Source organism: Lacerta agilis, chromosome 4 (genome assembly GCF_009819535.1).
Source record: "Lacerta agilis isolate rLacAgi1 chromosome 4, rLacAgi1.pri, whole genome shotgun sequence".
In the NCBI taxonomy this organism is placed as follows: domain Eukaryota; kingdom Metazoa; phylum Chordata; class Lepidosauria; order Squamata; family Lacertidae; genus Lacerta; species Lacerta agilis.
The window spans coordinates 76,730,079-76,754,712 of NC_046315.1; the positions used below are offsets into that span (position 1 = coordinate 76,730,079).

At 42.5% G+C, this 24,634-nt stretch overlaps 1 protein-coding gene across 3 annotated transcripts in view; it reads left to right on the top strand.

Annotated features, from left to right (window-relative positions):
• Nucleotides 1-8,075: 8,075 nt before the first annotated feature.
• TUBGCP3 (tubulin gamma complex associated protein 3) overlaps nucleotides 8,076-24,634 on the top strand; it is a 54,061-nt gene continuing 37,502 nt past the window's right edge. For 2 of the 3 annotated variants that reach the window (XM_033147754.1, XM_033147755.1), the window contains exons 1-5: nucleotides 8,076-8,231; nucleotides 18,756-18,863; nucleotides 20,030-20,097; nucleotides 21,430-21,507; nucleotides 22,840-23,057. In XM_033147754.1, the coding sequence (XP_033003645.1) occupies nucleotides 8,156-8,231; nucleotides 18,756-18,863; nucleotides 20,030-20,097; nucleotides 21,430-21,507; nucleotides 22,840-23,057 (548 nt within the window). In that variant the 5' untranslated portion in view covers nucleotides 8,076-8,155. Of the gene's footprint in view, nucleotides 8,232-18,753; nucleotides 18,864-20,029; nucleotides 20,098-21,413; nucleotides 21,508-22,839; nucleotides 23,058-24,634 lie in introns of those variants that run through there. The other variant, XM_033147756.1, reaches the window with a different exon arrangement.

The window sequence follows — 24,634 nt, forward strand, 5'->3', positions numbered from 1 at the left end:
GTGCTGATAAAAGAGACTGTTTTCATGTAGCAGAAGGGGTCATTATCATTATCATTAATGCATTATTTGCCTTCCACATAATCGTCTCAAGGTGTCAAGACTGGACTGAGGAGGAATGGTGGAGACCACCCCCCACTCCTGTTGCACCTTCCAGAGAAGAGGAAGACAGTATAGATTTACAACAGTGGTTTGCAGAAGAGGGGCAAAGCAGGGAGATAATGGGAGGGGGGAACAGCAGAGCTGGAGCAGCTGGCTGACAGTTATCGTTAGAAAGAATTCCAGGCCCCCCTTTCTCCCAGAACCTGGTGAGCAGTGAAAGTGGTAGAACAGAAAGCTAAAAGGAAAATGGCCTTAAGCAGCCACCTTAAGGGTGGTGGTGCTGTTGACGACTGAGAGGGAAGGGGGAGGGAGATTACTCAGATCAACGCCATTACCCGAGAGGCGACATTTCTAAGCCTCTCTCTGTGAACATTGAATAAAATACATTGGTAAGAGCTCCTTGTCTCTCTATTACTGGGAGGGATCAGATTCCCTGAAGCCTGACACAAGGTGATGTACAATAAAATTGGGGAGGGGAGTTTAAAAACCAACAACAGCAGTTATCTTTAAAATTAAATAAAAACAGCGCAAAACATACACTCATGGCAAATACCTAATTATACCCTGTTGGGAGGGGAAAGTACTGATGGCGGATACCTGCCATATATTGCCCTGATCCAAGTTACTGCAGAGAGGGCTTCTGAGATCTTTAGGACTTGCAGGAGAAACTCATCTGCAAACCACAGTGTTCCACTGGGCATATAAGGGATAAGGCAGTCTCTCCAGTAACCTCGTCCTGAGCTGTACAAGCGCTATTTGTTATTACCAACTCATTGAACTTTTATTGGGGGGGGGGGTCGTAAATCTATTGAAACTGTGTCCAACAGTTGTCTGAGATGTACGTAGTAGGAAACTCCCCCAGTCATGTTGTATGGTTGGATTTACAATATGGTTGTTTCCTCAGAAGAACAGTACTTTCTTATTCCTTTCTAACTTATGAACACTCAATATCTGAAATCAGAGATGGAGAAACTTTCACCATCCAACTCCTATCAGCTCCTGCCAGCGTGGCTAATGGTCAGGGATGATGGGAGTTCACCAATCTCTGGAAGGTTTGTGTTAAACACAAAAACAGGATTGAAACATCAACAGGTTGGCAGATAACACGAATACCTTGCAGCAAAACAAATCCCCGGACTGGTTCACAAATATATACCTATTGTTTTACTGATATGTATGTGTGTATATTACTGGCCTTGATCCATTGAAAAACATTTTATCTGATGTGGTATTAAAGTTCTATCTGTAACTACTGCCCCTTGAAAAAGCTCTTTAACTTTTCACACACGGTTTCTATACATTCAGGGTTCCTCTTGTTCACAGGCTGTGTTTGCTTCATTTTTAATGCCGCTCAATTCTAGGGATCCAGTCGGTATGAGAACACTTTATCTGAGATAAGACTCCTTTGCTGTAACGATACAATCCACACCCATGGGGATGTTATCCTGGCTAAAAACAAGCCCTACACTTTGATGCTAGTGGGACAGGTGCCAATCTGGTTCAGCGTCATCAAGAGTGTTTAATTACTGCCGCTTGCTCCATCTGTACTTACTGACAATGATCTCTGTGCAGCACAGATACTGCAATGTCAACTTCTTTTCCTATGTTTGTTGCATCCTGTGCCCACCCTTGGCTTAGAGACCAACCAACACTGATAATTAATCTGTTTTAATGTTGATAACATCGCCGTTTTTTTCTTTTAACAATCAGCTGCTTTGTTCTTGCTATCTCTTCCTTTTCCGCTTAGCTATTTACAGGGGAACTCGAAAAATTAGAATATCGTGGAAAAGTCCATTTATGTAAGCAAATGTTTTCATTAGCTACTGGAGTTTAATATATGATTTAATATATGAGATAGACTCATGACATGCAAAGCGAGATATGTCAAGCCTTTGTTTGTTATAATTGCTGATGAAAACCCCAAAGTTGAAATTGTTAATTTGGGGTTCTCATCATCTGTACGCCATAATCACCACAATTGCAACAAATAAAGGCTTGACATATCTCGTTTTGCATGTCATGAGTCTATCTCATATATTAGTTTCACCTTTTAAGTTGAATTACTGAAAGAAATGAACCTTTCCACGATATTCTAATTTTTCCAGTTTCACCTGTAGATAACAACTGCATCAGGAATTATTTTCATATGCATCTTACCAACCAAGTGTTAAGCAACATGTAATTGATTATCAAAGAGACAATCCTAAGTATACACCATTATATGGGCTGCATTGAGAAGAGCAGCATTGATTTCTGAGTAAACATGCAAAAGATTGCACTGCTAGAATATTGCCAAATACGTTTTTTCCCTAACTTGATCACAGTAGAAATGTCACTTTTACTGAGAAGTATCTCTCCCTCTCTCTATTTGTGTGTCTCTGACTTTCTGAATTCTAACACAAAGATCAAGTGTAGAGAAACAGACTGAAGTAGTACAGTACACTTTGCAACAGAAGAAGCAATCCTGTGGAAAGCAACCCAATCTCCTGTATCAGGAGAACACAATCCATTTGAGTCCTGACCTCATCCTTATTGCATGCCTCAGGCTAAAAGAAAAGTATTATTGAGCCTGTGGAATGACATTTATTTACTTAGAAAGAAAGCGGTACTATGCTAGGATCTAAAGAGGCACTTAGGCACACCTACTTTGTGTGTACCCAGTGAAGAGTTTCTTTATTTCAACACCAGGTCCTCATGCCTTTAAAAAAAAGACAAAGGTTGGCAAACTTTTTTGGGCCTGTGGGCACATTTGGAATTTTGAGAGTGTGCCACGAGCACACACAAAACACACACACCCCGTCGGTTTTCTTTGCTTGCCTTCCCAACAGACAGAAAGAGAAAAAGCACACACACACATGTTGTTTTTTTCCATAGGGTCCTGTAAAAGTTAGATACAGTAGAATTAAAACAGAGCCTCTTGAATTTGCTTTATTTTACACAGGATCTCCCTAAAAGCCCACCATCCAATTAAAACTTACATTGGTAGACTGTAAGAATCATTGATCCAGTGCTTGCCAGCACTACAAACACATGGATTTGAGGCATGGATCCTCAAGGATCTTAATTATTTATTTTATTTTATTTTATTTTATATAGGATGACAATGAAAGCAGCAACAAATCCATAGACTCAGATGGGACATGATTTGATGGTGGTTTCCAGATGATCCTTTGTAAAAAAATATAAGGATGCATAATCTGAGCCGCGAATCCATGTTTTAGTGCCTTGGCAGTGCCAGATCCCAATAAATTGCAATAAAAAATAAAAAATGCATAGCTTCAGCTGTGATTTTCCCTTCCTCCCCATTTCAAGAATTAAAGAAACAATGGAGGCACTTCCATAGAAAGCCACTGGTGCTTAAAAAATATCTATAAGCATTGCTTTATTTGAACTCTATCATTGGAAAGAAGGAACTAAAGCCCTCTGGTAAGTGCGTTTCTACCTTCTGTTGACTGATCACTAGGCTAAGATCACTGAGCATTAAATTTAAATGGGTGACATTATAAAATATTCAGATAATCGGCTTATTATGTGCACAGGGGTCTCTGTTGGGCCAAGTCATTTTACTGCAATGGCCCCATTATCGCTTGCATGATGCAGCTGTACATTGTGTAATGCGATACAGTCATGCTTAAAGTTAATCAAGCAGGCAGTAAGTCCAGTCCTTGATATGTTTAATTGTACGCCCCATCATTTCAGCAGTGTTTGTTGCCAAGTAAGAATGCTGAACCTTGCAAGCCTATAGCTTCTAGATCAGAAGCTGAGAAAACTGAGATTTCCTCATTCGGTTTTGGTCCAGCTGATCTGGATTAGAAAGTATTAGAATATGGGGTGGGAGCAGAACTCCCGCAAGTGCTAAAAAAGGGATGCACCACTCCTGCTGTAACCGTCTACCCACAGTTATAACATGTATGCCTCCTCTCATTCTCAGCAAATAGTGTCCACTGAGCATATTACTTTTGCATCACAAGATAATATGGGGTTAGTTAAGTTACAGCAATTGAAACCCTACTGCCGGACCAAGACATTTTGAAGCCTGAGGCAAACCACAAAATGGTTCCCCACCCTGCTAGAAAAGATGGGGGAGTGAAGTGCTACACCAGGAACAACGGTTGAAGTAAAGATTCGCATCAAGAACAAGGGAGGAATAAAGATCTACATGTGATGCTTTCGTTGGAGTGCCAACTTGGCCCCACAACCGTGGGTGCTCTGCAGGATGTATGGCCCTGGCACTGAAATTTGTGGGTGCCCAGCCCCTTCATGGGAATTTTGTGGGTGCTCAGGCACCCAGGGCACCATGCAGTTGGCACCTATGCTTGGAGGCCAGATCCACTGCCCCTGTGTATCTTGCTGCCCGAGGCTGTCGCCTCATCTTGCCTTATGGATGGGCTGACCCTGCCTAGAGCATTTTCTGTTCCCCCCTAGTATCATCCCTGACTATTGGCCATTCTGGCTGGGGCTGACAGAAATTGGAGTCCAGCAACATCTGAAGGGCCACAGGTTCCCCATCCCTGCTCTAGGTTCATAGCCAGTGCTCTTAAGACCATGAGCAGGGTCCCCAACACTTCCGCAATACAGTGAAAACAAAAAATTAAAAAGCTGTTTTTCACAACTTCTGTGCTGCCACCTGGTGTTAACAGTATAGTAATTTACACATGATACCTTTAAAGCATTTTCCATCAAATAATTCTGAGCACTGCAGCTCACCCCTTCACAGAGTTGCAAACTCCCAGCAATACTTAGCAAACTGTAGTGCCCAGAATTCTTTTGAGGGCAAAAATGTGCTATGAATATGGTTTAAATGTATAGTGCGCATGCAGCTATACCAGGTTAATGTGGCATCTATGCATATTCAGAGAGCCCTACCATAAACAATTCTAGCACCTCTTTGTAGTGCTTGCTAATAGTAGCAATTCCTGGTTGAAAAAGAGTCACATTTGTTCTTCATATAGTCACCTTCCCCCCCCCCCCCCCACATGTAATATGCCTTTTGGAAAATTGCTGAAAATATACTCATCTTTAATTATAAGCTGGCCAAATAATAATTACAACCTTCATAAAACAGTGGAAAGGTAGAGAGAAGAAAATTGTACATTGAAGAGTTATAATCACAGGCTGCATTGAAGGGTGTTTTTGGTGCTACAGTACAAAGAGAAGGGTTTGTTCCCACATGGCAGTGGTCTGTCCTGATGGCTACTTACGTTCAAGGTCCAGACAGGTGAAATGGAGAAGAATGCAGCTCAGTCAGGAAGTAGTGAAAGATTCTCCCTCCCTTTGAGGAGAGCCCCTGATAGGGCCATATAGGGCCTTAAAGGTTAAAACCAGCACCTTAAACCTGATCCTGTACTCCACCGGGAGCCAGTGCAGCTTGTAAAGCATCAGGTGAATGTGATCCTGCAGCAAGGACCCACTGGAATTTCTGGGTCAGTCTCAAGGGCAGCCCCACGTAGAGTGAGTTACAATAATCAAGCCTGGAGGTGACCGTTGTGTGGATCACAGTGGCTACTGAGAGAGGTAAGGAGCCAACTGCTTAGCTTAGTGGCAAAAACGGCCCTAAAAGAGCACGAAGGGCACGAAAATGGCAACATGGCGTGAAAATAGCATCTATGAGGCTTCACACTGACCTTTGAGACCTGTGGAGAGCTGGAGTTTGAGCAAGGAGGTTTGGAGGGAGCAATTGAGGTGGAGTTTTGGGTTTTTAAAAAAAGGGTTTTCAAAGGTTTCCAGAGTCAGGAGGGTGTTTGCAGACTTTTTCAATGGTGTTCCCAATATACAGAATTTCACTTAAACATGCAGTGCCACAGAACATAACCCCTGTGTAAATGGGGAGTTGCCTGTACAGTTGTACCTTGGAAGTTGAATGGAATCTGTTCCAGAAGTCCGTTCGACTTTCAAAATGTTCGGAAACCAAAGCACGGCTTCTGATTGGCTGCAGGAAGGTCCAAGAAGGGGGTATTCACAACTGGGTGGTAGTTGTGATAATTGGCTTCTTCAAACATGGATGCACTACCGCCTGTTTAAGGACAGCAGAAACAACACTACTTATGTAGACATGTGTTCACCCCCACACTGGACTCACTCAGTCACTTCCCTCCATCCCTGGACTAGTTTTCAGAAGCCAGGATGGACAGGGATCAAGAGAACAAGAAGCTGGTTGCATCACTGCAAGGTTCCCCATCCACATAAACTGAAACTCACCCCATAAAGTACGGGAAGGTGCTGTATTGGACATCTCAACAGGGATTGCTACAACTTTGGCATACAAGGCACTATGGAGCTAAGTAACTTTATCCTCAAAGTGCTTTGCATACTACTCATGCAATGCACTCCAGAAGCCTGCCCACCACTTCTGATCTGACCAGGCTCTGGACTGCCTGAAACAACTCTGCTGGATGATTCTTTGAGGACGCAATAGAGGCAGCAGAGTAGTTCTTCTATTTCCTAGCGATGCATTAAAGCAAACCCTTACCAGTTCTTGGAAGTCAGCCCAATTACTTGGCAATTGCTTCTTCTTCTTGGAAGGATGGAGTTTGATGGTTAGCTGCAAGGCTCGAGGAGTGCACTTTCATGTCTCCAGTCTATAGGAATGCTAAGCGCCTGCCACTCTGGGCATTCATCCTCTTTCTGCCCCACCACTGCACATAAATTAGTGTGTTGCAATAGTGTCTCAAAAATACTTCACTTCAATAAGCTGGAAATCACAAGCATCCCTGGGCACTTGGCCAGGGAGATGGAGGCCCAAGCATCTACTGGATTATCTTTAATTTTAAGGAGCTATCAGGGCTCAGGTTGAAGTCTGTACAATTTAGAAGGTACCGGTACTGTATAAAGGAGGGTTACAGTGGTACCTCGACTTACGAAAGTAATCCGTTCCGAAGGCGCGCTCGTAAGTCGAAATCTTCGTAAGTCAAACCCGCCATCTCGGAACGGGGAAAAAATTCGGAAGTCAAAAAAAGCTCATTCAAATTTTCGTAAGTCGAGGTATTGTGCCGCTGCTTTCCCTTTGCAAGTCGAAAATTTCGGAAGCGGTGGCCATTTTTTCGCTTCTGGAGGTCATTCGGAAGTCGAAAAATACGGAAGTCGAGTCGCTCGTAAGTCGAGGTACCACTGTGTATTTGAAACAAACAAAGAAATATGGCAGTTACAGGGCCAGACAAATATTTATTTGGTTTTTCAGATTAAAATTTTACAGTCACATGTCCAACATACAACATAAAAACACGATTCCAAGGAATCTCTTGGACTTCCCACCTCCCCTATTGCTAATCATTTCCTCCTGCATCTTTTATAACAATCCAAGCGATTTTGTTTTCCTTTACAATGAGAGCAGCAGTTTATACAGGGCACAGCCAGCCTCCACAGAGGAGGCGGTCTAAGCGGACTCGCGCCTTTTTCTTCTTCTTACGTGCCCGGCGTGAGCCCCGCTCTAATCATTTCAAAAGCGATGACGCTACGGTGCGGCCAGTGACGTGCCGGGAGGGGGGCCGCAGCAACAGCTACGGGTGGAGGGACGCCTCCCATGTTTCCTTGGCGTCAGGGAGCCTTGACTTGAGCATGAATAAAACAGTGGCTGCAAAATGCCGGGGGATACATGGATAGAAAAGAGGCACAAACACTCCCCCCCCCGCCCACATATTAAAAACTAAGCTCCGGGCGGGCCCCTTAACGGCGTTGGTAGGGGCCCGTTTGCAACGCGGAACCTCCTCGCCGCGGGTTAGCGGCGGCACGAGGGAAGGTGTTCGGCGTTGCACCGTCCGGGCTGCGAGGGGCATTGTGGGGGCCCGCGTTTGAAAACCGTTGCTCGCTTCTTCTTCTCCTTCTCTCTCAATTTTTATTCCCCCCCCCCTTCTCTCTCCCTTCCCCACCCCCGCCACCAGCTCTTATCTTCTCCCTCCGGCGGGTTTTTATTAAAATGGCGCCCTAAGCCGCGGTCCAGGGAAGCCACCCGAGTTGGGAGGCTCGAGGAGAAGCGGCCCTCGGAGGAGGGTAAGGGCGGGCCCGCGGGCGGGTGAGGGGCGCGTCCTCCTCCCCACCCTCCTGCCTCCGATGCGAGAGGATGGCGAGCCCGGATCAGAAGTCGCCCAACGTCCTGCTGCAGAACCTGTGCTGCCGCATCCTGGGCAAGGGCGAAGGTAACTGCTCGGACCCCCCTGCCTCCCCCGAAGACTATTATATATAAGCCCTTCCCCCCTTGTCGTGAGGTTGCTCGGGTCGCTTCTCCGTGTGTTTGTGTTGGCGTGTGTGTGTGTTGTGTTGCGTAGCGGCTCCTCCCGCCCTTCTGCCAGCGGAGCCGCTGTGGGAGCTGTGCAGGTGGAGCAAAGGATGCTCTTTCTTGCCTCCCCACATAGTAACGTGCAGGCAGGCGAAAGAGGCTGCTGCTGCTGCTGCTGCTGCTGCTTCCCGTGGGTGGGTGAGTTGAGCAGATGGACAGGTTCGTTCCCTCTGGAATAACTTGGCTGCAAAACACCCTCCCCAGCCACCGCCTCGCCTCCTCCCGCCGAAAGAGGTGCCCGAAACAGTGATTAATGCGCATCAGAGAGAGACACAGAGAGATGAGATGTCCTACTGTAAGAGCACCTGGTCGGTTCTAGAAGTGGGGGCTCCAGTTTCTTCTGTTCTTAACTTGCTGGATAAGGCCAGTAAACCATCTAGGCCAGCATTCTCTTCTCACAGTGCCCAGCCAGATGCCAGTGGGAAGCCCTCAATCACTATCTTAGCGCAACAGCACTCACCTGGTATGGGTCCCAGCATCTGGTATTCAGAAGCACACCGCCTCTGACAGTGGTGGTAGAACATAGCCATCAGGGTTAGTAGCCATTGACAGAGTTATCATCCACAAACCTGTCTAATCTTTTAAAGCCATTTTAGTAGGCACAAGCTGAATATGAGACTGCAGTGCGCTGTAAACAGCTACAAAGGCTAATACAAATTTTGGCTGCATCAGCAGACGCATAGTGTCCAGATCATGAGAAGTAATTTGTACCACTGTTCTGCATTGGTCAGAACTCCAGGTCTGGAGATTGTGATTTAAGAAGGATATAGACAAATTAGAACGTCTCCAAAGGATGACGACAGATACAGAGGAGCCTAGAGATGAAGTCCTGTGAGGAAAGATTGAAGTCAGCGACTGGACCTAACGGTCAGGGGTTCCTTTACCTTTACTTTACGCTTAGCCTTGAAATGAAATGATTAAGTTCCAGTGTAATGACCACCATAAGTATCTGAAGGGTTGTCACATAGATGGAACATACTTGTTTTCTCTTGCTGTAGGTAAGGAGTAGCCAATGTGGTACTCTCCAGATATTGTAGGACCAACTGGAGAACACCATGTTGCCTATCTGTGCTCTAGAAGTTAGGACCTGAACCATTGGATCCAAATACGAAGAAAAAACTTAGACTGAACATTAGGAAGAACTTTATGGAGGTAGAAGCTGTTGGACAGTGAGGCAGACTGCTGCAGAAGGTAGTGGACTCTCCTTTGTTAATAAGTATTTACGCAGAGGTGAGATAGTCACCTGTTGGGGTTCTGTAGAAGTGGATTTCTGCATCATTGAACATTTGAGATCTTTTCCAAATCTTAAGAGGCTTGATTAACTTCAGAGCTATCTCCCAGCTGATGAGATGCTGCTTAAAAAAGCTGTGTTGAATCTTTTTTTTTTGAGCAATGGAAAAAGAGGTTGTGGTTAACAACCCATAAGTAAGCACACAGATGAGAAAATCTCAGGAAAAGTTTGAAATGCATTATTGTTTCTAAAGCTAAAAGTCATCCCCTTTTGTAGGCTACTGTTCAAATACTTTGAAAGAACAATGGCTACTGAATGCACAGCTTCCTATAGAATAGATCATTGTGAGAGATTAAGTACACATGATCATGGTATTTCTCCAGATACTGATATTTTCATAATTGAATTTGTTAGTTACTGCTGATGCAAAATCTGCTTCCTGAGCATAACATGCATTTTTGTATGTGTAGGTTAAATTTTCTTATTTGGTAGAGAAAAATGTAGTACTGAATTACACAATACATCCTGTTAATCTGTTTGCAGTTAGAAAATAGTTACCTATGAACGGGACAGTTGAAAGATACAGCAATTGGATTGGATCAAATATTATAAAAGCAAACATGGAACTGTGGTATGTTTTCTGCAGACTTGAAGATGGCTAAAAGTCTGAAAACAATTAAAAATAAAATAAACACAGCTAAAAAGGAAAATAAAGCAGGGGAATAAATATAAAAAACAGTAATCTTTCTAAGAAGTAATAGGTAAAGTAGCATAATTAAAGACCGCATGGCAGAATTAAAAAACACACACACCCTATAATAAAGGTTAACTTATCTTATGATCCACTTAAGCTACCAAAAAGGAGGCAAGGCAGACCTCTTGGGATGAAATTCCAAAGCCTTGATTCAGCCCTATTTCTGGTCCCATGGTTTATTAGAACCCATATAGGGCCTCCATTGTGGGCTTTATATGACTTGGCAAGATCATACAGGAGGAGATGTTCCTTTAGTTATCTTGGTCTCAATATGTGAAAGGCTGAAAGTTATCATTAGCATTTTGAATTGGGTCCAACTCCAATTAACAACCTGATTGATGATTTCTGAACTGATGGAAGTTTCTGGACACTTTTCCAAAGCAACCATGTTAAGTGACTTTGAATGATCTAGATGTGTCATTGTGGTTAGGTCTGCTGTCTTGCAGCACCAGACTAAACTGGGCAAATATACATTTGACCATGGCTTTTACCTGAGTTTCAATTTCAAGGCCACAGCCAGAAGCACCCCCAGACTATGAACCTGTGTTGTGTAACCCCTTCCAACACAGGTTATATTATTTTTCTGATATTGGAGCAATCTGTATGTATGGCTGCCCTGCCCTGCTGTGAGCTAAGCCATGGTTTGTCTTAGCATTGTGTCATATTTGAGCTCATGGTTTATTTCCAGACAAACCACAAGCTGTAACCAAGTCTATGGATTACTGCTTGTGGGTTGTGGGAGATAAACCACAAGCTATGGCTTAGCTTACAGCATTTTGCAGCTGCAGGACCAGAGGAGGAGCAAAATTGCCACGATCTTCTCTCTGGGAACCCACTCATTTGCTGATTTGTGCTAAGTCATGGTCATTGTCTCAAATATGACATAATGAATATGTGTTTGTTCTTTGAAAATTAGTTAAGATGACTTGGATGCATACTTTATTGTGCTTTAAAAGTTTGGGGTTTCTTGTAGTGTGTGCAAGCTGCTGCAAATATCAAACACGATTCAGTAGTAAAGAACTTACTTGATTGTAGTTACAGGTGGGTAGCCGTGTTGGTCTGCCATAGTCAAAACAAAATCGAAAATTCTTTCTAGTAGCACCTTAGAGACCAACTGAGTTTGTTCCTGGTATGAGCTTTCGTGTGCATGCACACTTCTTCAGATACACTGAAACAGAAGTTGGTGACTTCTGTTTCAGTGTATCTGAAGAAGTGTGCATGCACACGAAAGCTCATACCAGGAACAAACTCAGTTGGTCTCTAAGGTGCTACTAGAAAGAATTTTCGATTTTGTTTTTACTTGATTGTAGTTGGTTGGCATCTGTCTTGAGAGACAATGGTGTGTGCTCCAGTGGTGAAGTTAAATCACTGCTTTAGCAGCATTGAAGTCACATCCCCTGGGAGCAGTCCTGGGCACTATGTATGGAGGTCCTGGAAAGCAGAGCACTGCATTTGGCACCAGCTTAGCTGCAGGAGTTGCTGGAAAGAGGCAAATGAGGTGCCACTTGACCACCTTAGGAACTCCACTCTGGATTTGTGTAGGATTTATTGCTTAGACTTTTCTTCTCCTGACGGTATCCTGGAAGCATACCGAAACTCCCGTTGTTCTAGGCGCATTTTGTGATGGAATTTCATTAGTGAGCAGTTTCTAAGTTCTGGGTGCAGTACTGCACCTAAGATTTCAGATTAAAACTGCAGTGTGGAAGGAAAGGAGGCCCTTTTTCTGCCCCCCCCCACTTCCAGCTACTCTCTGAAGGCTGTAGAAGAGACCCTCTTAAGAATGTTAGGGGGTGGGCAGGAGAAGGACTAGACCAGGCATAGGCAACCTTCGGCTCTCCAGATGTTTTGGCCTACAACTCCCATGATCCCTAGCTAACAGGACCAGTGGTCAGGGATGATGGGAATTGTAGTTCGAAACATCTGGAGAGCCGAAGGTTGCCTATGCCTGGACTAGACCATGTGAAACATGAACATAATATTTTAGCTGCAGTTCAGTCCTTTTCAGCCTTGTATTCCTGTTACAAAAAAGCGTGCCTAGATATTCCATTGTTGTGCCCGTAACCTAGCTTTAAGGTGCCATTTAGCTTCTCGCTTTCATAGCTCAGTTTCCAACATTGCCTGAAAGGCAGCAGAGGTTTAGGATCAGTTTTCCTTCTCCTAGAGGGGCTAGCTTCCCAGGTTGACGAGCCCCATCTGCCTCTGACTTCTGTATGTGCAGAAACCGCCTTCTTGACTGCTGGACCCACTATTGTTCTTGTGCGCTCAATTTGTCAGAGCCTGTCTTCGCATGCAGAGGAAGTTCCTAACTCTCAGAGAGCTTAAGACCTATTGACTATCCTCATCTGGTTTAGCCGGCCAGTCAGAGCCATTCCTGGGTTGTGGCTGCTGTTGTATGCTGACACCTTCTGGGAGCCACAGGTGAGAACTAAATTCAGGGTGGGTACCAAAGGTGGGCAAATTACTCCAGAAGGAGCACAACATGTACCCCTCCCGTCCCCTAGCGCTGCATACATCCCATTTGATTGTAGTATTGCACAGGATGATTGACCTGCCCATTTTATGAGACTGAAGTCTCTAGAGAAGAGACAGTGTGTTGAATTTGTGTCGATTTCACCAAAATTGCTTGAAATCATTGGATGACAATTGCGTTTGCTCCAGCTCCAAGGCAGAATTCTTTTTTAATGAAGGTAGATGCAGTTGATAATTGCTAAGTAGATAGATGGGTATGAAAATACAAATCTTAAAAATTGGGGAGAACTAACTTGTGGAATTTGCAAGAAGTAGGTTGTTTGCCTCTGGGGGAAAATTTGTGCATCTAGCACAGAAATGAAATCCTGACAGCACAATTCCATGCATATTTACTCATAAGTATTACTCATTGTGTTAAGTGAGACTAACTTAAACATGCATAGGATTGTAGTATAATGCTACAATTATTTGCTCAGATCCTTGGGAGTAAGACCCATTGAATTAACTGTGACTTACTCCTAAGTACAGTAAATATGGAAATGTTTAGATCGTGTGTAGGTTTTGTTCTTTTAGCTCACTTTGGGAAATAGGTCCTGAAGAACATGGTGTTCTATAAGCTGGCAATAAAATTAGGCTTTTCTTAAAGATAACTTGTTACTTGCAGCCTGACTTGTCTAAAGAGTTCAGATTGGGGGAGAAAGGTCTTTTTGTCTAAAAATCATAATCTGCCACAAGGGGAAGGGTGGCAGAAGACAAAACTGGAGCAATACCAAACTTTTTCATTCCCTTGAACATTTTATTAGAAGTAGAAAGGCATATTTGCTGAGTTGAGAGCTGAGTTGAGCCAAGACTTGAGACCTGCTAAAATCAAAATAGCTTTGTGGTATAAAAAGTAGCAGTTACCCAGGTGATAGATTGAAAATTGCCTATCCTTCTTATGCAGTTCTTTACAGATAGGGAGCTTTTAGAATGAATAATTTGTCTGATGTTTATGTTTACAAAACTTGTTTCATTTTGCTCCTTTGAATTACTAAAATGGTTTCCCCTATTTATAAACTATTTTATTTGGCTTAAGTATTGCACACTGTAGGACTTTACTTGGCCTATAAAACATAGCGTTTTGTGCTTTTTATTTTAAAATGTAATTTCTTTTGACTGTAATTAAACTAAGAATAATTATTATGATATGGTAAGCATGGTGGACAAACTTGGCAATGTTGGATAATATTATGTTAATTTTAATTACTCTTATTTACAAAAAAAGGCTACCTTCATGTATTTGTTTGGGACTTTTAGCAGTTAGCATTGATGTTGTATGAGCTGAGTCTTTTACAGTGCCATCCTGTACATGTCAGTGGGAACTTTCCCCAGGAAAGTGTGCATAAGATTTCAACTCAGATTTGTATGTTACTTCATTTATGGAAACATATTTTGTCATATTGGGAAATGTGGACATCTTGGACATCTTCCTTTAAATGCAAGTAATTGTTCCTCAATTTTAACATTGTGAGAGATTCCTGGTAAACCTCCTACTGGTTTTGCACAGGGGCAATGTTTTCTTTCACATCGGTACTTTGGTGCTCACGCTGAGGACTTTATTGATTCTTTAGAAGGAGGCCAGTGATGCTGTGTCCTGGAAGCGTCGAGGGCAACTCTAATCACATACTGTAAACATCTTTCTGTGAACAGAGAAATGTGGTCCTCTAAAGGTTCTTGACTGAGAGTTGCTAACTGATGAAGTGAGGGACCAGGTTGCTTGCAAACATTTGCAGATGGAATTGGGGTCATCAATAAGCTTCACACAAAATAATAGCTATGATGAAAATAGTTTTGTTAGGTCACAAGGAAGGGTCTAATTGAGGCAAAATGTTTTTAAATTTTAGGTTTGTAAAATGATTTTGTAAACCTGTGGGGTGCTATTGAACCCACCTACACAATTTTTGGTGATGTTAAGGGGAAACGAGTGATTTGTCTGTTATGAAAATGGGCAGAATTCTGTTTCTTCATCCTCTGTATTCCTTTCTCACATGAAATGGACACAACAGGCTCTGGGCTAAGCACCTGCAGATAATGGCAATTAGTGAATAACCTTAAAGTGCATTTTGTGTGGTTACTTTGAGCCCTAGCACCCTATGTGAATGTTGTTTGGGTTTTCTAAGGGAGTAAAACCATGAGAAACAACATTTTGTCCCATTAAATTACACCTGCCCTGCATCCTGCCCCAATAACACATGGTACCGTATTTTTTCATCTACTGTATAAGACACCCCTATGTATAAGATGTCGCCCATTTTGGGGGACTCAGATTTAGTAAAATGGGGGGTGATGTATCTGTGTATAAGACGCCCCCTAATTTTTGACATTTTAAAGGAAAAAAACCTAGTCTTATACACGGAAAAATACGGTAATTTATGCCCTGTATTGGATGAGAACTACTTTTGTCTCAGTAAAGGCTATTGAGACAAAAGTTTTATGGATTTTGTCTGGTGCTGTTCAGGGGTGTTTGACCCCACCTGTTGATGAAGGGTTAAACTTTCCTCCTCCCATATCCTTTGCCAAGATGGTGGCATTTATGCTTGAGGCTACAGGAAATTGGATTTCATGACTCCAAAGACCTGTTGTTGTTTTTTACTTTCTTTGTGTCTTTTCAGCAAATGGTACTTGAGGTCTTAAGTGCAAACCTTGTTTAGCTGTTTTTAGTGGTTTTGTAAGGTGTGGGAAGGAAATCACCTAACCACATAATTTAACCATACATATTTAATTTCGTACTCTCCCTTTTCGGGAAATTTCTAAAAAGCACTAGCTGTGACAGTTCCTTTTTTTCTTGGATCATTTTGACTTGAATTTCCTCTTGCCTCTAATGGTTTGTCTACATTTTCACAGGGAATTTGTTCAGAGTTCTTTCTAGGCTTTGAAATATGTATGCTGAACACTGCAGTTCTGAGTAGAAATACCTCTGATACATTAGTGGAGATGGTGAGAAGGTTGTGAAAAATGGATGATAAAAGAAAATTCCCACTAAGCATTACTTCATAGCAGCTACATAAAAGCATGCTTAATAAGAACGTGTCTCCTGAAAATTATTGATACTTTTGTTCTTTGCGTTCAGCACTTTGAGAATCAGAATGCTAGTTACTGGTGTTCTGAATTCTTTGGAGAATATTCCACAAATCTGTTCATTAAGAGATCCTGTCAGAGTACTCAAATAAGGGCACAATTGTGAAATTGCTAGCATTCACATGAGCTTTGAAAGGCAGGTCTATGGCTATGTTCCATCTCACATCTTTATCAATATCACACTTTATATCCCACTTGCATTGTTTTCACATTTAAGAGGTGAAGGTCTCATTCATTTTAATGAGACTTCACAGTAGAAAAGATAATGTTTTGAAGGTCAACTTTTCCAGGGGGCGTACAAAGGAACACCATATTATATGAGAGAGAGAAAGTGATGGACGCTAATTTGCTAAGTTCTCTGTTTAGCCTTTTGTTAACATGAATAATGGAATCATAGAATTGTAGAGGGTCGTCTAATCCAACCCCTTGCAATGCAGGAATCTCAACTAAAGCATCCATGACAGATAAGATGCTTCCTTTGCATGCAACCTATATACAGCTCATTAGGAACTGCAGGATAGAAGTCAATTTCCTTATATTTGTAGAGCCTCTTCTCTTTACACTTGGCAAAGGTATTTGCCTCTTGGAGTTGAGGCTGCCCAGCAGTTTTCTGTTTTGCTGACCCAGTTCTGCGAAATGTGGAATGAAGTCTCTGGCAGGGGCAAAGACTTTTAAAAAGCAGTTTGAGGAAAGAGTGCCTTTTCATCTCAAATATTGCTTAGGTTAAAATAATATTTACTTCTTCATTTTGCTAAGCTGTATGGTCAATTTTATGTCCTAGCAATTTCTTGCACTGAGATGGTGCTGCCTTTATTCTGTCCAAGGTTCATCCAATTGAAAGGGTGCATGTGGGACCCTGGACGTGATATGGTTGCTACATATATATTGGGAATTCAGCACATTTTTTATTTGAAATTATTACATATTTCTAATGAATCTAGGGTTCTGATTTGAACTCCATTAAGGTTTTAGAAAATGTGGAATATTTTTTTCAGAAGCTGTACTTTGCCATTAGGAATATCAGCAGCTCTTCTTCATACAGAATTTGGGTGGCCAATAATTTAAGACTGAGTGGACTGCGCTCAGTTAAGGTATATTAAAATAATTGTTATATGTGTTACATTCCTGTGCTGTGCTATATGGAATTGGGTGAAAACCAACTCTGGAAAGCAGCTTGTCAATATGTTTTAGACTACTATTCCTATCCAGAATTGAACACTACACTGACCTTAAATAAGTGTCAGCTAAGGGATTGGCTTTTCTGGATGGAATTCAGAAGGAATCTGACTGCAACTAATTAGAAAGACAATAAAATAAAATAAATATACCCTTGGTATCCACTCGCAAGAACAGAGCATTTTAGAGCTAGTTATCTCACCAGTTTCCGTAAGAAATGCATTCTTATGGAGCTGTGATTCCAAGTGATGCCCAATGTAGTCTTAGATGGCTGTTACAACAACGTCCCGTGCACAGACAGACTTTGTATTTGTGATCAGCCTCAGGTGTTAGCTTGCCTCTTTATATAGGGACCCAAGAGTTCACTTTCTGAAACCTTTGGTCGCAGCAGCATGTATAAACCAGCAGAAATGGTTCAGGGATGTTTTTTGTTTGTTTGTTTTTTGAGTGACCTTAATAGCTTTGTAACACAGAGAGTGTTTATGCATTGGCTGGAAAAAAAAGGAAAAAAAGAGGAAAGGGGATTTAGATAAAATTGCTATAAATTGTTTTGGTGATAATACTGAGATTTAAAGTCGTGTTCAAATTGACAGCAAAAGCCAAACAGCTGAAAAGGCTTTGGAATAGTGTGAGGATAAATACAATGTTTAGGGGCAGAACAATGTGCAAATGATAGAGTGGTGTTCATGGGCAGATTTCTAGAAGGAAATAGTTGGGTGTTCTCATGTATCCCTTCCTGGAATATCTGGACATTATGAGTATGCCAGGGAATATTTACTTATCATTCTTTGTCTTTGAAAGCCCCTCCTAATAGTTCAGCAATAAAATTGCTAGCGCATTTGCAAAGCTAAGCAGGGTCTAGTATGATTTCAAATTGGATGGGAGACCATGTGTTCAGATTCCTATATTGTAAGGGGTTAGACTAGGTGACCCTTGGGATCCCTTCGAGGTCTACAATTTTATGATTTTTATGACCTGTGTTTAATGGAGGTGCCTATAAAAGGACATGAAGTAATGAGCTTCTGAAGTAATCCAAACTATGTTTCTTATTTCAGCTGATTGCTTCTGAGCAAGCTGTAGTATTAGATACCATAAATCCTGTTTGTGCAGGAAGACACTTTTACATTCATGATTCTGTATTACACATGGCAGATTAGTATCGGGTATGTGCATGTGTGTGTGTGTGTGTAGGTATGCATCTCATAAAATTAAATGCATTTTCACAGTCTCTTAAAGTAAAGGTAAGTTCAGTTAAGTCCAGTCGCGAATGGCTCTGGGGTTGCAGTGCTCATCTCGCTTTACTGGCCAAGGGAGCCAACATTTGCCCGCAGTCAGTCTTTCCGGGTCATATGCCCAGCATGACTAAGCCGCTTCTGGCAAAACAAGAGCAGCGCATGGAAACGCCTTTTACCTTCTCGTCGGAGCGGTACCTATTTATCTACTTGCACTTTGAGGTGCTTTCGAACTGCTAGGTTGGCAGGAGCTGGGACAGAGCAACGGGAGCCAACCCTGTTGCGAGGATTTGAACCACCGACCTTCTGATCGGCAAGCCCTAGACCACAGCGCCACTCATAAAATTAAATGCATTTTCACAGTCTCTTATTATTAACAGTTGACTAATTGTGATTTTATTTCAGCTGATGTAGCCCAGCAGTTTCAATATGCAGTGCGAGTCATTGGAAGCAACTTTGCCCCTACTGTTGAAAGAGATGAGTTTCTTGTAGCAGAAAAAATTAAAAAAGAACGTAAGCTTATTTTTTATTTTTAACAGTGTTCAGAGCAAGTTTTATAAGATTTTCAATGCTGTGTGGGTTTTGTCTCTTAAGATAGAGCAGGTTCACTTTACAGTGGTACCTCGGGTTAAGTGCGCTTCAGGTTAAGAACTCCGCTTAAGAACAGAAATCGTGCTCTGGTGGCACAGCGGCAGCAGGAGGTCCCATTAGCTAAAGTGGTGCTTCAGGTTAAGTACGCTTCAGGTTAAGAATGGACCTCCAGAACGAAAAGTACTTAACCTGAGGTACCACTGTACTGTTCATCATTATAAACTATTACCTTGTTTTTCACCAGGCATATGCATATATGTGCTTTTATATTTATTTATTTAAAATATTTATAAGCTGCTGTTCTAGACTATGTCTACCCAGGCTAGTGAACAGCAATACAACCATAAAATACAATAATAAAATGCAGCGCCATAATAAAATTCTTTATTTTGTTTCGACTAAGGGAGACCAACACGGCTACCTACCTGTAAATAATAAAATTGTGAAAAGGTTTTCTCACACAATCCCTTATAAAAGCTTCCAAATCCCCTTTTTTGACCCCCTCTTCCTGCGGGACATGGACCACAGAACATCTGTGCTCATGGATCTTTTCGCAAATTACCCACACATATCCCTTTCTCCTGACGGAACAGAAGAGTTTGAAGAAGAAGAGTTTGGATTTGATATCCCGCTTTATCACTACCTGAAGGAGTCTCAAAGCGGCTAACATTCTCCTTTCCCTTCTTCCCCCACAACAAACACTCTGTGAGGTGAGTGAGGCTGAGAGACTTCAGAGAAGTGTGACTAGCCCAAGGTCACCCAGCAGCTGCATGTGGAGGAGCAGAGACGCAGACCCGGTTCTCCAGATTACGAGTCTACCGCTCTTGACCACTACACCACACTGGCTCTCACAGCACTTAATGTTCTTTCTTAAGGTCTCTTAAGCAGCCTTTGACTAGGATCACAGGCCTAGTCTTAAATATGACACCATCCTTCTGGCCAGAATGAATAGTCATCTACATTGTAACAAAGCAGCTGGTAGCTCAGTGAATTAGATATCTTTGTTGATTGAATTTCTGTTTAGTTTAAATGCTAATGTTGCACATGGCAGGCTTGTAGTGTTCTTAACTTGCCTTTTCTCTTTAAAGTTGTGCGGCAAGGAAGGGAAGAGAATGCTGCTGTATTTTCAGAACTCTACAGAAAACTCCACTCACAGGTACAGGAATGTGTTCTGAACAACCCAATATCCAATATAGAGACTAGTTGCTAATTGTTGAGTAATGAATACCACTAGTGTGGCTTTGCTAGATCAAGGAAATGAGTTGTGTTTGAGTTTGTTCTGATCTCCTGTCCTGTAAAATATTAAAAGCCTGTTTTTGAGGAAAGTAAAAAATAATCATCACGTGTTTTTGTTGCCTATATGACTTCTTATGGGAAGGACATACATCAGCATAAAATGTGTTTTGCTTTTTATGTTAAACTTATCTCACCACAATCTATTTTTAAGATAATGTGTATTGATTTATTGATCAGGCTTTCTGTCGGCCTCTTAAGTGGTCTTGGTTTTCTTTCTTTTGTACTTGAGAATTTATGAGTCAGTTTTGACAGTGAAGTTCAGCGAAGTTCACAAACTTTCGTATACTGCAAGCAAATCCGTTATTCCCTGGCATTAATGAGTTGACTTCCCTCTGCTATAGAGAGACTAGTTCAATAATTTCCAGACTTGTGAGAGCAGCATAGTTGCTGCCTAAAAACAGCTGGGCATGAATTAGCATGAAGCCCAGCAGTTGGTGGGAGATCTATCAGTCATTTGTTTAAGCCACAGCTCACGTTTTTCCGCTTATATTGCAAAGGTAAATTAATGAATTAGAAAATTTGAACAAACCATACTTAAAGAACCTAGAACAGTGACCTGAACTGTTGAGAATAGCCATTAAGCACTTCCTGATACTTTATATCAGTACTTTTATCATATGGTTATGACAAGCTGCTTGCTGAAATAGCACTGTGAAGATAATCCACCCACCCTGGTTGAGTAGTATCATCAGATCAGGGACAAATAGGACATCAGCAGGGATTTAAGTCTCTTAAGAGGTGGGTCTTCTTCTTCTTCTTCTTCTTCTTCTTATTATTATTATTATTAAAAAGAACTTATCCAGGCAGAGGTAAGTGGCAGATAACCTTCTGCTACATCAGCTGCATTCCTAACCCACATATAATTCAATAGGACTTTCTTACAAGTAGCTGTGATGGGTGTATACATGCACCACTTTCCATTTTGACCAAAAGTAGACCTGTAATTCTTTAATTGATTTGACCGACGCAGCTGGATGAAAAATTGGCAGTGGGTGTTTTTTGCAGTAATCACGAAGCCTGAAAACCAGTCATGCACTACAATTAGTCAACAAGGCTTGGTTTCCATTAATCTAACCTTGCGTCTCCCATCCATACCACTATTTAATCATGGTAATACTTGCTCACGGGCAAGTAAAACTAGAACTGATTTTGAAACCTCGTTACCATTTCTAATAGTTACCTCTTGTGGCAGGGAGTTTTGAAGAACAGATGGTCAATCCTCTACCTCTTGCTCAGCCTCAGTGAAGATCCTCGCAAGCAGCCAAACAAGGTAGCTATTTTTGTGGGTGTGGGTGTCTATCCTACATATAATAAACATACTGTAAGAGTATCAACAAGCTGCAGTTTGCTAGGCCACAAACAAGCGACACTGTGAACTACAGCATGGCAAGAGTTGGTGGATGAGCAGCCCAGGTGAGCTGGACAGCCAGAAGAGGTTGCAGCAGGCCCCCAGCTCTGCTGGCTCTTCCTTCTGCCCATTTTTGAGCCTCTGCCCCTCGGATTCAGGTCCCTAGGCCAGCTGCCTCTGCTACTGTCCTCCTTCCTCCTCTGCAATTGGCCTTAGAATCAATCTGCTGCTGCCAAGTAACATAAAGGGCAGCAGCAAGAGCAATGCCGAGATGAAGAAGGCATCAAAAGTAGTGGCCAGCCAGTCACAAGACCTGAAGTCGTGGTATGAGGTGGAAAGGAGAACATCAAAGCTGCCCTGTGCTGATCCTTTCAACCTCTGATGCCCGAGGTTGCTGCCACTGCTACAGAAAGCAACAGAAAATAAGTCTGCATTTTGAAATCTTTTCTCGTTTCCGGCAAGGGGCAGCGAGGAGGCAGGCAGACACAAAGTGGAGAAATAAGCTGCTTTCTCTCCTTTGTCTACCCCTCCTCCTCCTCGTCCACCCCCCCCCCCCCGGTTCTGTGGCTCTGAGAAGCATGAGAAATGTTTCCTTCTTAGGCTTCCTTTAGTGGAAATTGGTGCTTGGGAACCCCTCAAGGGATGGGAGGGAGTTTATGGAGCATTCACACTCACCCACCACCTTTTTTATCAGTGTTTTAAATTTGATTTAAAAGAATTAAAGCTAGAAAACAAAAATAAAAGCCAATAAAAGTGAAATTATAAAAGCAAAACATAACTAAAGATTGTAACCATGTTTTAACATGCCTGGATAAATAAAGAAGTTTTTGTCTGGCGCATGAAAGATAGTAGAGGTGGTGCCAGGCATGCCTATCTGAACACACCTCACCTCTGATGGAGGTGGTACTTAGATGAAGGCCACTGGCACAAGATCTCGGCATGTAGGCAAGTTGATATGGAAGGAAACAGCAGCACCCCTTGAAGTACTGTATTATTACAACTCACAATGTAAAAAACAGAGACAAACGTAAAGTTGAAATGTTAGAAGTTAGCCTTACTAACGTTTAGTGCCTGTTTAGAAACGTCTTTGAAAAGATGGGGGCTGATTCTGAAAAGTGTATTCTGTATTTTATTTTTTTGTTTTTTAACGGATACATAGGCAACCGGTTTCAGAAGGATAATGTGCTTATAGTCATTAAGCTATTGGCAATGGGTTTATTTTAAAACTTTGGGTTGTTTTTTCCCCCCTTCAAGGTATCAAATTTCGCCTCACTGTTTGCTCAAGCACTGCCACGGGATGCCCACTCAACTCCGTATTACTATGCCCGGCCCCAGAGCCTTCCTTTGAACTACCAAGACCGCAATGCTCAGTCTGGCCAGAATTCTGCCAGTATGGGGAGTAGTGGAATCAGCAGCCTTGGCATGTATGCCCCGAATGGGCCAACACCAACCCCGCAGTCATTTCTTCCCGGGTAAATGAAAATTTTTCATGTTGCCGATAACCATGCAGAGAGACCTGTTTCAATATATGTCAGAGGTGACAGTGAAGGCTTGCTGTTCAACGAAACTGGTCTGCATGGCAGCTGTTGTCTTAACCTTGTACCATAGGTCAATTTGACTTTATTTAAGCTTATTTTAAATCCTGCATCTCAGTGTTTCTTAGGGTGGCAAAGGCTAAAATAGCAAAATCAATGGCAAGTCCAAAAAAAGATTAAAGAAAGCAGCAGTTAGAACAAACAGTGGAAACAGCAAAGCAATAAAAACATTTCAGAGGGAATTAAAGCTGTTACATTTATTTTTTGAAAGACATCCAAGTAGATTCCAGGCAAACCTATGTGGAAAGAAGATTCCATAGATAGGTCACCACTGCTTAAAAGACCCTCTCCAGTCACTGTCTGCCTAACATCTGAAAGCAAATAACATGGCAGAGGGCTTCAGTGTTTTTTGGGAGTAGCCGTCCTTCAGGGTTGGTGGAACTGCCTGTAGTTAATATACCGGTACCTAAGACCATACAATGATTCAAAGTAGTTATGGGGGGGGGAAGCATCTGAGGGGTAAGTGCATTGAATTTAGCAAGACTTGATTCTGAGTAAATGTGCTTAACACTGTATTGAAAGTCTTATTGATCAAAGGCAGCTATCCCCCCTCTCTCTGGACCACACAGAGAAACTCTTGTCTTCTGTTAGTCAAAGATTATGTAAAACTGGAGTCCAACCTTAATTCTTGGTTAGAATATGAAGAAAGTAAACAGTTCTTAGCTGAATTTCAAGAAGATCGGTAATTCTTTGGACTCTGCTAGACTGGCAAAGAAAAAGCAATTTACAGTATATGCATTGTATGTGCGATATAACGTGCCACCAGATGGCGACGTGGAGTCCCGGTTTTCTCTACTTGTTTTCCCTGTTTAAATTTACAGCACTTTAAACTGAAACACTTCTTTGATGTGCCCAGATCCAGCCTTTGTTCTTGGGGTAACAGTTACATTTCCTTAGCAGATAGCCTTTGTAGCTTATCCGTTTGCTTACTTTCAGGAACAGAAATGGATCCAGCTGCTGAAAGGAAGTTACGATTCTTTATAAGTAACCTTTTGATATACTTGCTAACTCTAATGAAGGCAAGTGCAAGTATAGCTAGACAAAGGAAAAAGAGAGAGAGGGTATATAAAAGCAGTGTGTTCATAATTACCGTATATCGCGGCGTATAAGGCGACTCGGCGTATAAGACGACCCCCCAACTTTTAATGTGAAAAAACAGAGTTTGGGACATACTCACCCAGCCCGGGATCCATGGCTGCTGAGGCGGCGGCAGCGGCGGGGAGAGCGTCCCCCGCGCCACACAGGAGATTTCCGCGCTTGCCGCCCAAGCGCACAGCGGCCCCCATGGCTGCTGAGGCGGCGGCAGCGACGCCTGGGGCAGCGGGGAGAAGCTCCCCGTCGCCGCAAAGGAGGCCTCCGTGCTTCCTGCTGAAGCGCAGGACGGCCTCCACGGCTGTTGAGGCGGCGGCAGCGACGCCTGGGGCAGCGGGGAGAAGCTCCCCGTCGCCGCAAAG